Raw genomic sequence first — 22,841 nt, forward strand, 5'->3', positions numbered from 1 at the left:
TGCCAAACCCACCCTGGGGAGGGCTCAGCCCAGGCAAGAACCTCACAACCCAAAGAGCAGAAATCCCAAGCCTTTATTACAAGATCCATGATTCCAGGGCAGAGCTGTGGCCAAGGGGGTGCCAGTCCCACCCAGCTGAGGGTGGGGCAGTGCTGCTGCTGGATTTCCCCCTTCCCAGGACACCACCAGCCTTTATTCCAGCCTTTGGATTCCCCTGAGCTGCTGCTGCCAGCACTGGGTAGACCAAACCAAGGAACTGTCTCTTGGAAAAACCAAACACCTCAAGGGAAGGGGAAAAAAAATATATATAAAAAAAAAAAAAAAATCAAAAAAAAAAAATCACACACTGGACACAGTTATCACTATGAGAAGTTGAATGAGTTGCTTTACATCCACATTGCAAATAATTTCACAAGCTGGGAAATGAGTTTGCTGAGTCTCCCCTTCCCCTGGGGGTGGAGGGTGTTGGTTTGCTGGATCCTGGCATGGGATGTGCAGAGCCACACTGAATCCATGTTATCTGTTGTTGTTGGGGTTTTGAACAAAATTGATGGAGTAGGAGCCAGTTGATGAATCCTGTTTGACCTGGAAGTTCTCTGTTGACAGGCCAAAGGGGCGCAGGACCAAATTGCCCAGATCTTTCAGTTTGCCTGCAATGACATCCCAAAAGAGCAGGTGAGAGCTGAGCACAGGGAAACTCCCATGGACTTACACCCAACTGCACAGCCCAGCCCTGCTGATTTATCCATCACAGCTAAATGCTGAGGGAATCTCTGTGTTTTGTTAATATTTATAATATTTCTTAGCAGGAAATAAAAATCATTGTTAAATATCCACAGAGTATGTGAGTTAATAAAGTCCTGTCAGTGTATGGATCTCATGTGATTCCTGACTCTGGGAAATGAATTTTGCTACAGCTGTAAGAGGAGAAGGACAACAAAAGGACATCCTTTTTTTGTTTGCTCTTTTCCAAACCCATGAACACCCTGACTGCCGTGGGATCCACCCCACAGCTGGAGCAGTGCCCAGGAGAAGCTCCCCAGCACAGCAGGGATTTGGGGCTCTGTGAGAATTCCAGCAGCACATCCCAGCTCACCTTCCTGCTCTCTGCCTCCCTGGGCAGGCTCTGGGGCAGCCACACTGAATTAATTGTTAATGAGGCAGAAGAAAGCCTTGGCTTTTCAGGGCACTCCAGCCCGGAGCTGCTGCTGCTGTCCTGGCACACACAGACCCAGCATTGTAGGGAAGCTCTGGCTCCTCCTCCCACAGCTCCTTTCAGCCCTAAATTAAGGGCTGTAGTGAACTGCAATCCCCTCCTAAAGAAAAGCTCCCTCAGAGCCTGTGCTGGGAGGAAGGAAAAGGCACCACGTGGAGCTGGGACTCAGCTGCAGAGGCTGCCCAGCCTCCAGCACCCCCTGTCCCCAAGCAGGGTCACCCTCTCCTCCCTCTGCCCTTATTCTCACCCATTTTGCTCTTTTTTCTTTCTAACACACCCTGTTTATTTTCCACCTGCACCTCCAGCACATTCAGGTTCTTCACCAAAGCAAATATTCAGAGGTTAAGAAGAAATCAGAACTGTAAAAATCAATTTAGGGCTCAGAAGTCTGTGATTCATTACTCACCTAAACTGCAATTCAACACCCTATTGAAAGAGGCAGATGCAGGAAAAGATTACTCACAATTTACATTAAGATGTAACAGCCAAAATTAATTGCTATTCAGTCTTTCTGGCAACAATTCTGGCTTAGTTGCCGGTGTTAATGTGGGGTTTGGAAGTTGAAAAGCTCCATATTGCTTGTGTAAAGAATTATTTTGGAGAAAAGACAAATGTCCTGATGAGGTCTCCTCTCTGTGTAACTTCTTGTGTTACCAACATTTTTAAGCAATTAAAAGAGCAAGGGCAAATCCCTCTCCCTTCCCTAAATGGTAAATGAGGACTGAACTGTAATTTGGCTCTGGTTTAATGTCTTAAATTCACCTTGTGCAGGGTTGGGGTTTAGCAGCTCAGCTGCAAACACAACATAACTGTCAATATTAAAAAATACCAACCCATAATTCTTTAGGCACAAAGCCTAATAAATATCTTTGCTGATCTCAGGTAGCTGGAAAAATCCTTTAGGCAGGAAGGCCCAGGTAAGGTGCTCTGGCTTCCAAACTGCTAGAACCATTCTAAAGCTCACACCTTCTCCCCAGAGGAGTGGTCCCAGATATCACAATGACTATAAAAGTCTCTAAACAAGACTGGAAATGGTTGGTTTTAAGGAGAGAAATACAACCCCCCCCCCGAAAATGGTCACTGTTCACATCCTCAGTCACTGAGGCAGAGGATGCTCATGGAAGTACAGAGGGAAAAGTCACTTGGATTTGAGAGCTCCTTCCCAAGGCTGCTCCAAGTCCAGCTCACTTCATCCTGAGCAAACTTCAGTGGCAGAGGAGCTGATCAAACCATGGAAATAACTGAAATACAAGTGTCAGCCCTGGAAAAGGGAGATCCTCGAGGACACACAGCACGAGTGGGCTTGGCTTGGCCACAAAATGGGATTTTTTGGTGATATCAGCCTTGGCAGTCACATGGCCCACAAGGAAAATCCAGGCAGGAATGTGTGCTCTGGGTTATTTACACACAATACTGCACAAAGGGTTCAGCCTCTGACAGAAATGAGCTGCAGCCCTGGGAAACAGGAAACACACTTGGGAAGGAGGAGGATGCACTCCACTTATCTGGGTTTGTTTGTACACAGCTCCTGTTTCATGACACTGGGAGATGGTTGGGCAACCCAGGGCTTGTTTGAGTTGAAAGAATAAAAGCTCAGCAAAACCAGGACAGGCCAATTCACTGACTGAGGATGAGTTCAATATCCAGAGGAGCCAGAGCACAAATTGGGACATTTTTCCTAATTTCAGTTTAGTGTCAGTGCTCCTGCAGCAGGCCTGGCCTGGAATGATCAGGATGCCTCAGACATGCTGTCCTGGAGCCCAAAAGTATGGAATATAACCCAGGCACCTGAACTGCCCCGTGGGAAGGGAGGATTGTCCCCCCCTTGTCACCCAGCTCCAGTCACAGTGCCACGCACCAGGTCCATCCTGGCAGTGGGAAATGCCATCAGAAAGGGTGGAAAAGTAGGAACAGCTTCAAACAAATTCACTGTAAAACAAAACAATCCAAAGGAATCTCAGAACCACCACATCCCATCGAGTTTCTCTTCTCCCACTCCTTCCAGAGCTCCCATCTAAGCCTCCCTCCAGGGCTTTCCCCTGACCTCAGACAGAGCTGCACAGTTTCAAATCTTGGGAAGTGTTTCCTTCCTCCAGGGGCAGCTCCATGGCATCACCCCTGCCTCCCTTAGCAGCATCCAGGGAATCTTGGGATATTCATGAGAAGGAGCTGCCCACAGTTCTTACTTCATGTTGAGAATGTTTTGTAGAAAGCCCTCAGTGTGTGTGACAGCAGAGCTCAGGCAGGGCTGAGCTCATCCCCCTGCCCCAGTGCCACCACATCAGTGTCACTGCCCCAGAGCTGTGACAATCCTGTCACACATGGGGCTGGGGTGAACACAGGTTCTGTGCTGTCCCACCCTGCTCTCCTTGTGTCACATCACTGACAAGAGATTTCTTTCTCCAGAATCCCAACAGAAACAGTCTGGAGTGGCTCCCAAAAGCCCAGCTCAGTTTTGAAATCCCAACTGCCACATTTAAAGTATTAACACTGTTAAAAGAGATCCCACCTAGTCTGATATCCAGGAAAAAAACAGCAGTGCAGAACTAGGGTTGGATTTACTGTTCCAGTCAAATCCCTTGTGATTAGTGAGGTCCTTTAGAGTTCAGCAAAGATCAGGAATTATTTTCATATTACTTTGTGCTGAAACCCATCCCATGTCCTACCAATGGGCCTGATCCTTCTGGAGATTTTCTGCATTTGTCATTTATTTATAGCCCCATCACCCTTGACCTGCTTTATTTGGGGCTTGCTCTCAGCACAATGGGGGAAGCAGACTCTGATCCTGCAGAGCTCTGCACTGACACTCTGCTAGGTCAGAGCAGAACAAAGCCAGAGCAAATCAGAAAAGAAATGACAGAAAAACATCAGCATAAGCTGAAATGGTCTCTTCTTCTCAAATGTATCAAGAATCAGTGTGAAAGACAGGCTGAGTTTGTTTAACCTGATTTTCTGCAGAGCAGCCAAACACTGCCTTCCCTTCCCACCAAACACTGCCTTAGGAAATGTAATTCCACTCCTGGTGCTATCCCTGGCTAGGTCCAATTCAGCCTCCAACCAAACAGCAATGAAATGCTGAATAAATCAAGGCAAACACAAACACTTGGAGGTCTCTGGGCTGGGAGTGCTACAGAAAGAATCACATTTATTTCTTCAGCCCCCAGATCAAACATCCCCAGTTATTCCAGCTGGGGGAGTTCCTTTAGGTTTAGTGAAAGCCCTGGTTCATCCCTTTCAGGGGAATGTCTGCAGGGAGAAAGGGCTGAGCAGTTGGGCTGTGTCAAACCATTTTCCCCAGCTCTTGCATAAATCAATATGAAATTGTTTTAGAAGGTTTTTCTTTCTTTAAATGAAACTAATGGCCTTTTCTGCATGGGAGAATTCCTTGTCTTCAGTTTACTGTAGGTGAAACCAAGCAATTCAGAACTACAAAGAAATCAGGAATTTTGTTTAACACTGGACAAATATTTCTTTTCAGATTTACCTCCTTTAAATTTTATACAACAGATTCTATTAATGCATTTTTTTCTAGTAAATTGTGAAGGATTTTATGGAAGTACATGCTACTCACCCAACATTTCTTTCTTTAATTTTTCATTCCTCTCCTCAATTTGCTGTGGTAATCTCTGTGGAAAGAGAGAAAAAGTGGGATCAGATCCTTGCTTTCAATAGTGCTCCCATTTTGGACATCAGCAGTGACAGAGTCACAAATCCTGATTTGTGCAGCTCCTACTCCAGACTCTGAACATTGCTAATCCAGAGACTCAGCACTTCCCACTCCAGGAATGTCCTTATGGACACTCATTTTTATCTGGTGTCTGTGATACTTATTCCAAAGTGCAGCTGCTTCTGGGAAATCACTTTATATCTGCCCTAAAATCCCTCAAAAACTGTGTGGAAGCTGAAATTCTCCCAGGAGTTACACACCTGGGAAAACCCAAAGCTAACCATTGCTCCCATATGATGAAACTTTCTGGGAAAGCAGCAATAGGGATGATTTGACCACAAACCATGATAATTCCAAACTGTTTAGTCTGGCATTGAAAAAGTCAAAAATAACTGAGGATTGAAATCAGAACCCCAGCTCTGCACTCCTGAAATACAAACAGTGCTCAAGTATTGGAGCAGGTACCAAATCAGGAATCAAAGAACTATTGTGCATTTCATATTTTAATCCGTCATTTAGCGGGGTCATGACATTCCCTAGAGCAGTGTGAGATCATTCCTGTGGGCAGGGAGGACGAAGATTTGCTCTAACTGTGAATGAAGCCAATTTGCAGATTTTCTTGAGGCATCATTTTCATTACCAGTGAGGGGGAAAAGATCCTGTGACATTCCTGCAAAGCAGAAACTTTTACCTTTCAGCCTCTCAGCCTCCTCTGGGTTAGAGCAGGTAAGTGGAGTCAGCAGCTGAAGCTTGGGGGGAGTTTCTTATGAAATTAGAGATTTATGATGAATATTTGAAAAGTGTAAAATTATGGCTGTCAGGATTTCCTTAACAGGTTTTCAAGGTGGGAGTTTTAAGCTTCAGTCTCAATAGTTTTGCTTCTCCCCTCAAATCTGACAGGAACCAGCTCAAGGCAGAACAGACCAAATGCCAGTGCAGGGTAACTTGGGGGCATTTTGTCCAAAGGGCTCTGCCAAGGGAGGGCAGGGAGCAGGAAGGGTGTAACCCCCACCCTCTGCACTGCCCAGGCACAGAAATCAGGAATAAACACTGATCACTCTGAACTGGGCCTGGAGGATGGCCAGAGGAGCAGCAGCACTGCTGGAGATTCCCTTCTGGGGCTGGGCAAGGGCTCCTGTGGGATTCTCAGGGCACAGTCACTGAGAGAAGATCCTGGCTTTGCAAAGGTCCAAGGACAGTGTTTGCACTTGCAGGGGCTCCAAAGAGCCTGAACAGAACCAGCCACCCCTGAGGCTCTGACTCAAAACCCTGGATTATCCTGAGTGGGGAGAGAGAACCAGGATCATCCAGTCCAGCTCCTGGCCTTGCACAGACCCCCCAGCAATCCCAGCCTGGACATCCCTGGCAGTGGTGTCCAAACCTTCCTGGAGCCCTTGGGGCTGTTCCCATTCCCTGGGGGGCTGTTCCTGGCCCAGGGGAAGCCCCAGCCCAGCTCCAGAGGCAGCAGGGCCTTGATGGGAGCTCAGCTGTTGATGGGATCACCCCTCACCACCAACAGCACTCACACAGTTAAGCAGAATATTTTCTGCCATCAGTGCAACTGATCCAGTCCCCCAGGAAATCATTCCAGGCAAGGTTTCTTGCCTAATATGCCATAAAAGCTGTTCCTAATCTGTCACTTACAACACCACAGTGTGGGGGAAAGGGGGGCAGAATCACTGCTAATGATTTATTTTCCCAAATGGAGACTAAGAACAATTAAGCCTTTCAAAAAGATTTTTGTAACAACATATTCAGAGTAGGTTTAGAGGCAAATTTGCAGGTGATGCACATGAGGGTTTTTTTTCATTCTGAGGCAGAATCCATTGCAGGTTCACTGGTATGAAGTTGAACTAAAATAATGATAAATAAATTAGGCCAAAGTTCACTGAAAGGCTTAAGCTTACCATGCAAGCTTCTCTGGCTTGATGAACTGATGGGTCTTTTTCTAGGACTGCCTTATAATCTTCCAGAGCTTCATCTAATTTTTCTGTTTTCTCATAGAGTTCTGCTCTTCTCAGCAAAGCTCTGACATAGTGAGGGTCTAATTCCACAGCTGGAAAACAAAAGCAAAGCCCAGAATTGTACTTGAAACATTTCTCCACCCCTCAAATGAATTCTGAAGTGTGTGTTACATTTGTAAGTTGTCCTGAGAATGTAACTCAGGATCAAGCAGAGGCACAGCTTAAAGCTAAGTCAGAATTCAGAAACAGCTGCCTGGGACAGCCTCATGATCATATTTCATTTAATGTCCACAATCTCTCACAGATGAAAGTGATTTATGATCACAAAGCTTGAAATGTGCAATCCTACCCATGCAGGGATTCTAAGTGATGCTACAGGAACTTTAAGGACCTGCAAGATATTTCAGTTTTTGTGTGTTTAGCAAGTAAGTGGCTATTATTAGATTGCAGCTAAAGTTAAATCTCCCTCCAGACACACACAGCAGGGAAAATCAGCCTTGCCACGCTTATCTCAGTTCAAGTGGAGACAAACTCCAGGAGAATTTCTGGAGCTCTTCTGAATTTAATATCAAACAGTCCAGATTGTGTTGGGAATGCACAAGCAGGGATTTCAGCTCTGTGAGCTGGAGAGGGGCATCTTGACTGAATCTCAGCTTTCCCTCCCCTCACTCCCTTGGCAGGCAGGGCTGTTTGCAGTGGCAGTTCAGACTGAATGCTAAACTCAGCAGTCACCTCCACATGGTAATTCCTCAAGAATTCCTTCATCCATTTTTCACCACAGAAACAGGGAATGTGAAAGATTTACCCACAGAAACAGGGAATGTGAAAGATTTACCCACAGAAAGAGGGAATGTGAAAGGTTTCACCTCAGAAAGAAAGACTATGAGGGATTTTTTATCACAGAAAGAGATCTGTCCATTTTATAACTATAAGCCCATTAAAATGGTTCTGGGGACAATTAAATCTTGGATTATCCAGGGAAGTATTGCAGTTTATTTCCTCTTGAAGGACAAAGGCAATGGCACAGTCAGCAAGCTGCAGGTGACTGAATTGCTCTGCTGTGCTCCAGTCCCTGGGGAGCATCAGGCCCTGGCAGCTGAAGTCTCCCTGCTCAAAGCACATCGATTCCCTCTGAGCCGCTGTGAAATTCAAGGTGTTTTTCAGAAATCAGCAGCACCAGAGCCAGGCAAAGCCCAGTGAGAGAGGCCAGGGAGGATCTGGTACCTCCAGGAGCCCTTTCAGCAAGCACAGCTCCCATTTCTCTGCAGGCAGGGCTGGCACACAGCCACTGGATTAGTTCTCTGATTGGTAATTTGGATTTTTTTCCCCAGCTGTCACAGGGAGTTTAACAAACACTCGAGGGTGGGTGAGTGGGTGGAAGCAATAAAGCAAAGCACAGCTGAACTGATTCCACCAGAAGGTGCAGAGAGAGAACTGTGCAGGGCAGGAACAGGGGAACATAAGCCCTGGTGACAAAGCGAAAGCTGTGCAGGAGAAGGACTTGGTAATGCTTTTAACTCTGTAAAGCCTCAGAGCTCTTTGGAATCTGGGATTAAACCAGGATTTGTGGGGGATGGCAGGTGGAAGTGGGTTTGAAATCACAGGTGTGGGAAATGGTTTCCACAGAAAAGACTTTCCTCTTAGAAATAAGTACAAACTGCAGCCTTATGGTACAAGAGAATAGAAAGTAGATTATTGCAGATAGGAAAGGTTTGACAGACATTTTACAAAATATGTAATACAAATCAGGTGTTTTCTGTTCAACTCTTTAAAGACCCTTATGCCCAAAATTACAGCTCTGCAGTAAAGGCACTAAATGACACAATTTATGTATAAAAATCTGGCACAAGAGCAGCACAGAGCGAAAAAAAAAAAATACCTTTGGTGCAGTCACTCAGGGCAGCCTCTGTCTTGTCCTAGAGCACAGAACAGTTTTGTTAGATTGAAGTCACATTTCTTCATGTCCCCAGCCCTGGAGGTGCCCAGGCACTCAGTGCTCAGGGCAGGGGACAGGGTGGGGATGGGGCACAGCCTGGACTCCATGGTCCTGGAGGCTCTGATCATAATTGCATTTGTGCCAGCCTCAGTCAGGTGTGACACAGAATAAAACCAACACTCACCTGTTTCATTTTTGCAGCAGCTCTGTTTGAGAACAGAACAGCCCTGTCCTTCTGGAAGCAGGCTGGGCAAATCTGCAGAGCCTTAGTGTAGGAGTCTTCTGCCTCTCCATAGTCTGCAGAGCAACAGGAAAAACCCAAACCAAACCATTTATTTCAAATCACTGAACCCCAGGGCTGAGACTCCTTTGGAAACAATTCCCAGTATCCGGTGATATGACACCAGAATCGGCAGCTGCTCTCAAAGAACATCACTAAGTACATAAATACAATCAATTATTTTAAAATTGACTTAATTCTGCTTACAAAAGCAGAAATGTACTCCTGAGCTGAATGCAACAAGTGCAGCAGGATGAGGATGTAATTCTCATCCCAGAAATGGTTTCCTCTTTGAGCAGAGGTGGAATCCCTTTGGCTGAAGTGTGTAAAGCTGTCACTGCACTGCAGCTGCTCAGAGCAGCTGCAGAAAGCTTTGATGGCCACATCACCCTCACCTGACTTAAAAGACCAGAGGGGCTCTCAGGGATGAGACTCCAGCACTCCAGGCCTGTGGCTCTCCTGGGCTGAGCAGCTCCCTCCTGAAGCCCTCCAGAGATCACTGGATTGTGTTTCCTTAGGGCACAACGAGGCACCTCCAGCCTCTGCCTGCTCCTCTGGGCACACAGACTCCTTGCCTGTGTCCTGCTGACTGAGGGAGGCAGGAACCTGCATTTCCTGCTCTCTCTGGGAATCCTCCTCCCACCAGCAGATTCAATCAAAGGCAGATGTCAAAACCACTTCCCCCCTTCTGTTTGTTCATTAAAAGCAATGTATAAAGGTACAAGACAGCTCCAGAGCTCCAAATCTTGCATGAGTTCTAAGCACAACCATCAGCCCAACTCAGAGCCCTGGGGAAGCCTTTTTTGATTAGTAAAAGAAACCATGTCTCTTGGAAGGCAGTCCAAAATCCATGGGTTTGCATGTAAACACTCAGCTTTCATGGGAATCCTGCTTTAGTATCCAAATCTTTGGGATTTAAACAGCTCTGAAGGAGGTCTGATAGCTCTGTCTCTTCTCTAGAGCTGGATGAAAAATGAAAGGGGCGATAAAATTCAACAAGGACGGTGTGAGAGCTTCCTCAAGGTTTTCTGCAGCACCACCAGGATGGCTCAGAACTAATGTGAGATTCTCTAACATCCACAGGGTGCTCAGAGATGATCAACCCACCTCCTTTCTTGAAGTGCTCATTTCCTTTCTCCTTCAGCCCCGTGCTCTCCTTTCTTCTTTTCTACAAAAGAAAAGACAATGTCTCAGAGTATTTCACTGAAATGAACAACTAGGTCAGCTGCAGCTCCAAATAAAGTATGGGAGGGAAGCAGAATAAGACATAACCTGAAGAGTTTTAACTATGCCAAGATCTGCTTGTAGACCCTGTGACATGAAATCCTTTCTATATCCATGAAACACTGGAGTGTAACAGCGAGGCAATTAAAAAGCTCCACTTCACAGGCACCAGGATGCAGGGAGAGCATCCATGGAGATTTCCATGCTTTAAACCAACACATCAGCCTTTAGCTGGCTGTTTGCTTCTCCTTTCCAACTCCATTTCATTCACTCACTGCAGGTCAACTGTGCAGAATATATTTTAAATGTAAAGTCTCAAAAGTTTTGCTGGAAATAATTCCACCTCAGCAATTCCAGTTATTGTCAGAGATGCTCAAGGAAAAGGTCCAGGCTGAGAAAGATTTCTGCCCCCAAAGATTTTTTAGGTGAAGTGAGTGCAGCCCCAGAAACAGGTTCTTTGTCCAGTGAGAACTGCACATGTGAGCAGAGCTGTGTTTTCAACCATGAAACCTTGGCACGAGGGGCTCAGGCTCTCAGCCTGTGACACAGAAAACTCAGGATGTCACCGAGCCATCCCTTCAACCTCCTGACAGTGCAGACATTCCTGAAACAAAGCAGGGAAACATCACAGAGCTCAGGAGTCATTCTGTGCTGCAAAACCCATCCTTGGAGCACTGCTTTTTCTCCCAGCACACAAAGGACTTCAATGGAGGTGTCTGTAAATGACAGATCACTGAGCAATTAAAAAGCCAACAGTAGGAAAAGGAGCAGTTTCCTTTCCTGCAGATTGTGTGAATCAAGGATTAATGCAATTATCAATATCACACAGAACATCTCCTTGGAAACAGCTAAATATAGTACAGAGTGTGGAGCACTGCACCAGCTCCCAGCTATGCCAAGGAGCTGACAAACAGCTCAAAAATCACAGGTTCCTCCTCCTGCTTTTACTGGCCTTGGGAATTGATTCACCTGACCACTGACACCAGCTCCAGAACAGACCAGGCTCACTGGAAGGACACTGAGTCATGACACAAAATTCCACAGCAAAATCTCATCTGAGCCCTTTGATACACGCCCAGACCATCAAATCTGTTCCTACTGCCTGTTAAATAGCTTTTCCAGTTCCCACTACTGCTCACATTTTACAGAAACCCCACAAGACACAGGGCAGACAAACCATGCCCAGTTATTCAGGAAATGCCTCTGCTCAGGGAGGGCTGACAAACCCCCCCAAATCCTTCCACAACACCCCAAGGGTCACACTTGCTGCTTTCTAAACATGAACATACAAATTCCACACTTCAGGCTGCATGAAAATCCCAATTGCTCTGTGTAATGCAGAATTCTGCTCTTCAGCACAGGCAATGTGGAACTGCTACACCTCAATTTTCCAGGGAGCAGATGGAAATTCCTGCCTGGCCCCACAAAAAAAAAAAAAAGCATTTTAAAATATTCTGCAGAGCATAAAGAGTGAAAATGATCCCAACACTTGATGGCACTGAACAAAGCAGCTCCATCTCAGCATGGAGCAGGCCTGGGATGAGGATCCTGCTGGAAAGATCTCCACAGCCTGCCCTCAGTGAGGGGAAGGGCTGCCTGAAACACAAACCCCACTGACTTCATTGCTCATGACCTATTTAGAAGTGGCCTTTCAGTGCCATGAGCACTCTCTGCTGCACAGGGTTCAGTTACAGCTCCACAAGAATGAAAGGATTTTTATTATGAACACAACTACAGCATGCTCACACCAGTTCTGAGCCAGAAACCCTGGAACTGAGGGATGCTGGATGAGAAGTTTGACCTGTATGATCGATACTTTGTTTCATTTTATCCAAATAATTAAAAAATATTACGTGTTTACCCTAATTATGCATTAAATGCTAACATAAAAAGAGATTTGCAGCAAGAAAGCTTCAGCTTTATATTAAAAAATAAAAGGAAAACCAAGAAAGCAGCACTTTGAAGAGCTCTGTGTATGATTTTGTGATTTATTCAGCTCCCTGCAAAGCAGCAATGGTTCAAAACTTGCATTTCTGTGAGAGCCTGACCAACATTTTCAACATATCCCTGGCTGATGGGTTTCATTTCCAAACTGAGAGTCCAAAGTGTTTTTACAAAGGTGAAGTCTGTGGGTACCTCCTGCACGTCAATGGATTTGCATTTCAGGTGTGATTGACCAAGAAACAACATCTAAAAGCCAATTTCTCTGGCTTTTCCACAAGATGTAAAAGCATGAAAAATGGATGAGCCCCTCACACGCTCAAGGCACTGCCCTGCAAAGCAGGCTGGGTGGGAAATAAATCCATTATTTATTCCTCCATCCAGACATTCCTGTAACAGAAATTCCTAACACAGAAAGACAACTCTCACAATTTCCATTTCAGCTGGGCTGCTCCAGGAGAGGCTGGGATAACCTGTTCAAATGCAGGGCAAAAGGGCAGCCTGAATCCTGGAATCCCAGGAAAAGCCATCCTGGCCTGCTCCGTGCCCTGGAGCCAGCCACAACTCCCCAGTTTACCATTTTCTGCTCTTTGATGGCAGCAAAATATAAAGGTTTGGGCTTTTTTGTGAATTTTAGTAATGCAAAGATGACAAATTCCATGGCAGGCACTGACTGTGGTGTGGTTTAAATAGTTTTTGAAGTTCAAAAGAAATAACTGAATGTAGCCGGTGATTATTCTTACAGGATCTGATTAGAAATGTTTAAATTTGGATACTGCATTCCAATCCCATACTCAGAAAAAAATCAGTATTTAACCCAAACCTGCCTGGCAAAGCCAGGGCTGCTGGAGATGATCTCGAGTCATGACAAGGGACAGCTTTGGCCTTGTGACAATAAAGTACAAACCTAAATCACACACAGCCCCTGCACCTCAGCTGCTCTGCCAAAACACTCAGGGTTAACAAGAAAAAAACACGATATGAAACAGAATTTTATAGAATTTATTTATAACTATATAATTATAAATAAATTTTATTTGGATATGAAATGTAATTTTTAGAATACTAAAAGCATTACTCTGCTATTAGAGAAGACAGCAGCCTAAATATTCCCTGTTTCCTTGGGAAGTGAGCAATACAACAGAAATTAAATCCTTGAACTGTGGGAGCTGAAGGAACAACACCCTCAGTTTGTGACTTTGGTATTCAACATTCCCAACATTTCCTCTGGCTGCTCCTGTGCTTGGATTGATCCCTTGATTTCCCTTTGCTGGGAACTGTTGCTGGCTCCAGTTCTGGAGAAGGTTCCTCACAGTCCCCTGGGAAGGTCCCCAAAACCAGGGAAATCCAAATTCCTGGAGTTCAGAGGGGGCACAGAAAAGGGAATTTTAAACAGATCAGGAATGCATTTTTCACCTTCCAGTCCCACTTCTCAGTCATTTATTAGCAGTTGTCTGCTTCCCCCTGCAGTTTTGGGAAGCTACTGCTCTATCCTGCATCCAAAGGTTTGGATTTCAGTTTAAGGTTGGAGTCACCCCCAAACCCCCTTTTTTAAATCTTGAAAACACACAAAGCTGCACTTGGGAGGTTGCAGGGCAATGGCAGGGATAGACCTGGCCTGTCCCTGCTCCCTGGGATTCCCTGGAAAAGAACTTTACTCTTTCTACTACCAAATCACCAAATCCCACAAAACTGGAAGCAGCACTGCCAGACACAGGGAAGGGGGTCACAGCCCTCGCTGCCAGCTCCAGTTAAGCCCAGCCTAAGTGTGCCTGTTCCTGAGTGACAACAGTGCCAGTCATCCTTCCTGCTCCAAGGAGCAGCCTCGGGCAGGGGGAGCTGCCCAGAAATCCATCAGCACAAGAGGAAAAGGCTGGAGCTGACAGGAGCAGGCTCTGCCAGAGAAATGCACAACTGAGCACAAGACTCAAATCAGACAGCAGCACTCAAAGGGACACGAAGGGAGATTTTTCCCTCTTCCTACTAAACTGTCACTCAGCAAATGAGTTTTGTTTAAAACTCAAAGAATTATAAATCACACAGGGAGATTATAATTCCAGCTTTTATTCAAATTGTGACCAGCTCTTGCAATTAATGACTCCAGCAGATACAGATTTACTGCTCAAATGTTCTTCTCCAGGCTTTAACTCAGAAATGTAACAGGATGTTTTATTCTATACAGAAGCTTCCCTTTATGGAAAACAATGGGATCAACCCAAAGGCAAAGGGAGGAAAGGAAGGGTGAGGAGGGGGCAGCTTGAAGGAAATGTCTTCACTAAGCAAATGTTCTCTAAGATATCCTAGAACTTGCAGAAAACAGGAGCATTAAAAAAAATGAAATTTTACTGTTTAGCCCAGCAACACTCTCAGGCATCATGCAAAAATCCTATTTTTTAAAATCCTAAAGTTCTACCACATTCTTACAGAGCTGCTCACAAGACACTCAAGAATCTTCTCTTGCTTGTCTTGCTGACACATTTCCTGCTGTCAGAACAGGAATTGTGATTCCAGCCAGCTGGAGGTTCAGGGCACATGGAAAGGTCAGAGAAAGAACTGCTCAGGAGGAATATTGGATATTTATTCCCATGTCTTACAGAACACAGGGTTTGATATCCCAAATTGGAGCTCCCCATGCCAGGTGCTGGGACAGAACAGCATCTGCCACGATGGAGGAGCAGAGGGATTGGGAGTCCTGCACTGGATAAACTCCTCATTAAAGGGTGTCCCTGAGAGCAGGACTGGGGAGGCTGAACAATGACCCTGGAACAGCTGCTGGGTGTCCTGGGATTAATTCTGCAGAGCAGCCCCGTGTCAAAGCCATCACTGTCACTGACAGCCAGCCAGAAAAATCTGCTTGGAATGCATCAAAAGCAATTTATTGCTCAGTGCCCCTGCTGAGGCAGCAGCAGCAGCCTTGTGAAACAACAACCAAACCCTGTAAAGGTGAATTTCAATCCTTCAAAAGCTCAGAGGTGCAAGCCCAGGCAAGGCATCAGGCTCTATTTTCAACAACACTTCTTACAGGTTTGTGTCTTAATATCCCTGCAAGTTCTTACTTTGCTTCTCTGTGCAGAGAACGTTTCTCAGGGTATCCCTGCTGTCTCCCTGGAAGGAATTCCTGCTGCTTAACATTAGAAATCTCACTGTATGGGGCTCTTGAAGTGTAATTAGAGAAAACACACAATCACTCACTGGCTCCTTCCCTCTGAGCTCTGCAGCAGCCTCTGCTCAGGTGAGTGTTTCTGCTCTGGAATGCTGGAACCTGCACAGAAATACCCAGAGCCAGGACCAGAATCTGCCTTTGCATCTCCAGAATAAACAAGATCTCTTCCTACAGCCCATTACTGGAGAACATGGCTCCACAGAGCCCGTTTATTTCAGCTCTTGAACACAACAATGGGCTTTGGTTACAAAAACCCTGACCTAGGAAGGAGCAGCTCCGTAAATTTGACTGGAGCAGGGCTCACATCCAGCTCTCCCTGTGCCCCGAGCCCACAGTTTATGGTTGGTGCTGCAGTTCATGGTTGGGAGTTTTTGTTATTTAGACAAGCAGCCAAATCCAGTCCATCTCCCCAGGAGCCAGCCCCAGGCCCCTGTTTCAGGTCTGTTTTAACCAGCACTGCCCTGGATCTAAAAGTACAGCTTGATTTTCCTGGGAATCACCACCCTCAGTGCTCCACTCACCCCAAGATGTGCCAGCACGGGCTCACAATAACCCAGCAAGGACTGCTGAGAGGCTGCTCCCCACCTCAGCAGCCAAAAACCACTTCTGACTATTTCTGTCTCATTTGCTGCAGCTGCACATTGCCCTTCTCAAAAAAAAACCCCTTTTTGAGTCATTAGGAGGAGACTTAAAAGGTTTAAAAAGCTCTGAGTAAATGAATGTACAGCACTGTTTTCAGACTGGGACTGCAGAACTTTTTCTAAAAAGCTGCAGCATTTAACAGAATCTTTTATAAACAGAATATACAGAATGTTTCACTTTTAAAAATAAATTCATGGCCATCAGTAGCAAGTACAAGGAGGAGAGTTGGAGCAGCAATTGAGGAGTGACCTGTCCAGGGGGGGATCATGGAAAGGGACACTCCAGTGACTGTAACAACTGTCTGAGCTCCTAATTCTGCTCTGCATTCAGAGTTCTGCAGCTCTGCTTGCATGAGATACCAACAATATTTTGCTAGAGAAAAAAAACCCTACATTTGAAAACCTGCAACATTCAGAAATCTCTCCATGGAACATAAAAAACTGCTGATCCAGTACTGGTGGTGCTGGTGAGAGACAGAATCCCTCAGTTTGGGTAGCTGAAATCACAAACCACACTCTGAAGGGCAGAATTGCTCAACACCACTGGAAATAAACCTGCAGAAAGATGAGAGCTGCAGCTGCCTCCAGCCTTTCTCTGAGGAAACCTTCCCAGTTTGTTATTTTGCACTCCTGTAGCCCCTTTCAGTGGAGCTCCACAAAGCTGAGTGCCAAGATTCAACATTCCCAATTATTTTGGTCATTTGACAGCAGGCAAAGCTCCATGTGCAAAATGAGATGATTATCTAAAAATACACCCAAAGCAAGAACAGCACGAAAATTAACACAGCCAATTGCCAGGCTTGATGCTCCTTTTAGAGTTTAGTTCTTGAATGATTTCCCCCCAGTTTTTAGCACTTTTTCTCTGAAGCTCTCCAGTCCCAGGCTGGTGCTGCAGCCCCAGTGTGACTCATGATGACAGTGCTCCTTACTGAACAGGAATAAACACAAGGAATAAAAAGGGACTGTTCACTCAGACTGGAAAAATCCCAAGGGCAATGAAATGATTTTTGTGTGTGAGGAGGTCAAGGAAGGTGATTTTTGCCCTCTGCTCAGAGATGCATTTGGAGAATGGCCTGTTTTGGGCAAAACCCCCAAATCAAACTCCCTCCTACAACAAGAAGAAGACACTGAATTCCCAGAGGAGTCCTGGGGAGGCCCCCAAGATACTCAGGGCTCTGCAATAAAGGAAACTCTAATTAAACATAGGACAAAAGTTTCCAGGATAGTTAAACAGCTGTGCCAGAGATCTCCCTGGCTCTGGACTAAAATCCTCCAAAGGATGCACCACAACACCTCCTGACACTGCCACAATTCTTCATTATTAAATTACAATTGGCAGCGTCTTTCTGCCCATTTAGAGCCAAAACTGAGACACAGATCCAGAGGTCCTGGTCCAGCAGAGACCAGAATTACTTTTAGTCTCACTCCTACTTCAAGGAGACTCTGTCCCATGTTGTCCCTCCCCAATATTGCTTTTCCACCTCAAGGAACTTCTATTTTAACACAAACTGCATTTTTCTCTTCCCTGCTGCAGGATGAGTTTGACCCATGTGACAGCACTGAAAGCAAACAATCCCACTTAATGTATTTTTATCTGATTAAAGTCCAAATAATCCACAGGGATCTATCCAAATTGAATCCCAACTCTCTGGATTCCCTAAACCAACCTTTCAGGAAAATTACCCTGAAATCTGCTGAACTTTGGAGAAGCACCTTGCAGGCACCCAGGGGGAACCAATGGATGCACAGACAGTAAACAACAGGGAGAGTTTTGCTGCCTGTAACCCCTGAGTCACAGCCACCTCTCTCACTGCCCAAAGCACACAAAAGCTGCCCTGGAATGTGAGGATTAAGAGCAGCAAGGAAAGCCACGACCACTGGTTAGCTAAAAGAAGGAATTTAGAGCAGTAAAAGCAGACACACAGGGGCTTTAGAGGTCCCTCTGTGTCAGCCCCAGAGCATTCCAGGCACTGACTGCACACTGATCATGTCACACCCAACACTGTGCTTTGCATTACCTGTTTCTCCTCCTCTGGCATATCTTTCTCTAGCTCTAGCAAGTATTCTTCATCTAGTTCTGTCTGCTTCCTCGAGCTACTCCCGTCATCCTGAACATTCCCTTCATCATCCAGCACAGGTCCTTTGGCCTCAAAGGAGTCGTGACAGTCATGGAAACACTCCTCAGTGGGATCCTGGCCTGGGGAAGGGGCACAGCCACTTCCAAAGCTCTGGGGGTGCTGGGCATCTCTGGGGCCAGTCCCTGCAGACTTCTGGTCTGACAGCTTCAGGTGATTCAGTAACTCCTCAGGCGGACTTGCATCTTTAAATTCTTCCATGCTGGACCTGGGAGGGGGTTTTGGAAATGAGAAAGGACCAACACTCAATAATCATTGATTAGTCAGCAAACAAATCCCAGGGTGGCTGAGGCTGGAAGGGACCACGGGGGGGTCACTGGTGCCACCTCCTGCATTCCCAAGCACAGGGTTGTGTCCAGGCAGCTCTGCAGCAGCCCCAGGGAGGAGACTCAGCCCCTCTCCGGGCTCTGCCCAGGGCAGCTCTGCCTCCTGGGCAGGGGGGATTGCTGGGCTCCGTCCCTGTCCAGTGTTCTGCAGCCACTGCAGGGCCCGGGCCCTGCTCTGCCCCCCCTCCCCTTGTATTTATACACGTCTAAATGTACTTAATAACTTTATTTACTTTATCCACATTTACAAATCTTTAAAGTGCTCTTGACACCCCGAAGGGAAAGTCGGATCTCTCGCGGCGAGAGCAACTTCCCCTGATTCCATGCCCCGTGCAGGGACCCGGGGCCCTGCACCCGTGAGCACGGGAATTGCCGAGCTCACATCCCCGGGAGCAGCCCGGCACAGCCCCGGGGGACCGAGCCCAAACACCGCCCCCGGCACGGCCCGGCCCGGTACGGTACGGCCCGGCCCGGCCCGGCTGGCACGGCTGGCCCCGCGCGGCCCCTCCAGCCCCGCCACGACCCCCGGGACGCCAGACCCGGTCCGCAGGGCCCGCCCCGCGCTGCCCGGAGCTGAGGGGATGGTTTAGACCGAGGCCATCACCCCCGACCTCACCGGGCCCCGCCCGACCCCCCGAGCCCTGGGCCCGCACTCACCTGCGCCAGCCGCACTTCCGGCTTCCGGCTTCCGACACGCCCCCGGCACGTGGGCGCCGCTTCCGGCATCGACAGCCAATGGGCGAGGGGGCGCGCGCGGGGCATGCCGGGGACTGTAGTTCCCTGCTGTGACGCCAGGGCGCGCAGGTGAGGGCAGAGGAAGAAAGCCAAGAACAGCTGAGGGCAGATAAGGGCAGGTGCCTCGTGCCGCCAGTGGCCTCTTTCTCCCCAGGACTGCTCTGCCATAAATAATTTCTCTCCATGTCTGTTGTCGGCTCCTTCAGGCCCTGTGAGGCCACAGTTGTGTCACCTCAAAGCTTCTCCTGTCCAGGCTGAACAATCCCAGCTCTCCCAGCCTTTCCTCCCAGCAGAGCTGCTCCGTCCCTCTGAGCATCTTCTGGGCTGTCTCCAGCAGCTCCAGGTGCTCCCTGTGCTGGTCCCAGGCTGGGGCAGCTCTGCAGGTGAGGTCTCACCTGAGCAGGGCTCAGGGACACAATCCCAGCCCTTTCCCTGCTGCCCACGCCGGGGGATCAGCCCAGGGCACAGGGGTTCATTTCCCACGTGCAGCTCTCAGCCACCATCTCACTCTCCATCTCTGCATCCCCAGCCTGGACCGACCCCAGGAATTCCCTCTGATCCAGGTGCGGCACCAGCTCCTGGCTGTGTCAAACCCCCTGAGGTTCCCAGGACCTGCTTCTCCCATTTCGTGGTTCTACAGCTCAGGAATATGTGGGTTTTCCCCTGGAACTTTGGGATGATCCTCCTCTTGTTCAGCCTCACACCCCATTCTGCTTTCATACAATAATAAAGGTGTTAAAGTATTTCAAATCTGAGCCCAAGAGGAGGCTTGAATTGTGCCGGGGATGGACCAACACCCTCGGGTTCAAACAGCCAGAGACCTGGGAGAACTTGTGTTGTTCTTTAGAAACTCCTAAATACTGCTGCTTACAGCAGAAGATTCAACAGTTGACAATTTGAGTTGAGAAAACCCAGCAATCCGGAAAATACCTTCTCATTATTATAATTATTGAACCCAGGATATCCAAGAAGTCTTACTGCTTAAAAGACTGGATTTGTGTCGTGTAAAATAAGGGATTCCAGTGGCTCGGAGGATTTGCGGCTCTCCCCGGCCACAGAAATCCCATAGGTGGCGATGTTGGATTTTCCAAGCAGATCCCGTTTCTTTTCCGTGTGAAACTGGTGAGGTTTGGGAAGGCAGGGCTGGAGCTCTGGACAAATATTGCACAACTACCTCAGGCTCCAGGCCATATGTTAAATTTACTTCTCGGGACAGCTTTTTTGATCTTCACAGTGAAGAAACCAAAGCTCAACAAATCAAGCAAATGAAAAATAATTACCATTTTTCTGAAGGTCACAGAAAGTTCAGGCTCTTCACCAGAATTAAACATTTGCACACAAGTCTCAGTGGAATCAAATGATTGTGCTTCCCAAAGAACGTTTTGAAAGGAAATTGTGAAATAGGCAATTAAAGGCTTTTTAATCACAGCTATAAATTAAAGTTTTACTACATCCGCTTTTAAGGCTGACTTATTAGAAAAGCAGTGATGGATTCTTATTAATTTTGAATATCCATTTTCTTTTTCTCTGTGTCTTGGCTGGAGTGCTATAAGGATTATGGGAATTGCCAGACAGGGAGCATGTTCTTCACAGCCCAAGCCAATGTATTTTGTCACGAGAAATTCCCAGTAACAGCCCCAGGTTTCCTTTCCCTGTCTCTTTCCACTTATGTGGAAATGGAGTTTTAGCTATTCTGAGAAAAAAAAAAAACAGGTCACAGATTACAACTGAGTAAAAATGTAATGTCATTTTCTGTTTTAAGCCAGGCAGGAAAGCAGAGGGGTGCAGGGGGACCCGTCCCTGTCCCAGTGACATAAATTGACATCACAGCCCTGCTTTTCTCAGTTTGGTTCCAACCCAAGCAGACAAACAGGTTGTCCTGGGATGGTTAAATCTGATGATGGAATTGCAACCTTTTGGTCCCCAAAAGAATCACAGTGGGCAGGAACATTTCTGGGTTGCGTTGACATAAACCCAGCGTGATGTGGGTTCACATTCTGAAGTGTTTCTGCCCTCCCCAGGTGCAGGTGGTGTTTGTGTGACACACCATCCCTGTGCTCCATGTCCTGCCCTCTGGAATGTGTGAGCCAGGGAGGAGCTGGGAAGAGGGTGAGCAGATCTCTTGTGGAGTGAATCAAACCAGAATTCAGTGTACTCCCGGTGGGATGAGCTGGTTAGATGTGGGATGAGCAGTACTGGATGTGAGCACACCGGTAATTCCATCCCATAACTGCTGTGATTATCTCCTGTGCCGGGCAATTTTCTGCTCATTTGTCTGAGGTGAAAGTCAAGCACACAAACTCAGAGTACAGAGCTCAGCTGCTGAATAGAAAGTTGCTATTTTGACATTTTCCAGCCTGGAACTGTACTTTCTAATACCTCTCCTCTCCCCATCACATTTGTAAAGATAATGGGAAGCTGCATTTCCAAAGAGCAAAGGATGCAGGGTGCTCTCCAGCCTCAGCCTCATTCAGCTGGATTGATTTTACCATAACTCTTTTCACAAATAAGCAGCACTTTTGTGAGAGCTGAGTGTGCTGAAGCCTGATGGGTTTAATTTCTGTACAGCTGGGCTGTGACACAGCTCCCTGAGCCATTCCAGCTGTGCCTCTCCACTGGGTGGCTCTGGACCAGCCCTTCCTCAGGGATGAAGCTCTACACAGCAGCTTAACCTGGGGAAATGCAGTGTTTTATGAACACCTTGGGTGATAAATGGCAGCAATTCATTTTGAGAGGTGAATTTGTTTGCCCACAGAGTGGGTTCATCAGGAAGTCTGTGAATGAGCATGAAAAAGATGCCACCACGTGCCACTGCAAGTTCTGCTTGGCAAATTAATTTTGGCTGTAATAAAAAAATTGGCTTGTCCCACAAGGCCTTATGATCGTGCCCTGACCCAAATAGTTTTTCCTTTAAAGGAAAACTTTGCATCAAATGAAGGATTGACATAAGGAAGAGGGTGATTTGTGCACCCTCCTTTGGGCTGCCTTTGCCTGGTGGAGGTTGTAAAAGATTCCAGTGGGGAAAATGAAGATATTCAGAAAAGATCTCATCTGGACAAGTCAGGTGGCCTTGCAAAAGTTTCATATTTTAAGGTGGCATATCAGACTTTCTCCTCTGTAATCTTTGTAGTCCCTACTTCAGATCCATGTGGAGTTTTTTCCCATTTTTAGAATTTTTTCCCATTTTATACAATTTTTATTACCTGTCCCTGTGTTGAGGCTGTGACTGGAGGTGAAGCTGCTGTTGTTTGACTCTTCTTACCTGAGAGGCAAAGGAGAAGCCTCTCAATGTGCAGACTCTTTCCAAGAGTGCTCAAGGAACCAGGGCTGTTTTGGGAGGTATTTGGAAGGGTTTAGCAGTGTTGTTTTTAGAAATCAGATCCTCTGGCAGCCTGGATGTCTGCAGGACACTCATTGGAGTGCTGAAATGGAGATTCTGAGCTCTCACCACTGCTGGAATTTTCCAGCTTTCTAAGAGATCCCAGTGAAAGAACTCCTTTATCTAATTCCTGATGGAGGAGTTACGTGTGCTGGTGATGAGGGAAGCAACTGCATCCCAGGAGCCACAGTGGCAAATTTAGTGGCCACGAGTGTTTTATTTTGTAGTGAGAAT

The 22,841-nt window shown here is 46.8% G+C and overlaps 1 protein-coding gene across 2 annotated transcripts; it reads right to left on the bottom strand.

The window, feature by feature from the left end:
• Positions 1 to 54: 54 nt before the first annotated feature.
• On the bottom strand, positions 55 to 19,268 carry TTC1 (tetratricopeptide repeat domain 1). 2 transcript variants are annotated; one of them, XM_023936314.2, is made up of 8 exons: positions 19,151 to 19,268; positions 18,051 to 18,375; positions 10,171 to 10,231; positions 8,968 to 9,080; positions 8,727 to 8,763; positions 6,791 to 6,939; positions 4,788 to 4,842; positions 55 to 650 (listed from the first exon to the last, which is right to left on the bottom strand). In XM_023936314.2, the coding sequence occupies exons 2-8, from the start codon at positions 18,366 to 18,368 to the stop codon at positions 517 to 519; spliced, it is 867 nt and encodes a 288-aa protein (XP_023792082.2). In that variant the 5' UTR covers positions 18,369 to 18,375; positions 19,151 to 19,268; the 3' UTR covers positions 55 to 516. The 2 variants fall into 2 exon arrangements, with proteins under 2 accessions (XP_023792082.2, XP_086708178.1); XM_086852052.1 differs by having other exon boundaries at positions 19,110 to 19,152.
• Positions 19,269 to 22,841: the final 3,573 nt, after the last annotated feature.

This window comes from Cyanistes caeruleus, chromosome 15, assembly GCF_971803275.1.
Source record: "Cyanistes caeruleus chromosome 15, bCyaCae1.hap1.1, whole genome shotgun sequence".
Classification (NCBI taxonomy): Eukaryota; Metazoa; Chordata; class Aves; order Passeriformes; family Paridae; genus Cyanistes; species Cyanistes caeruleus.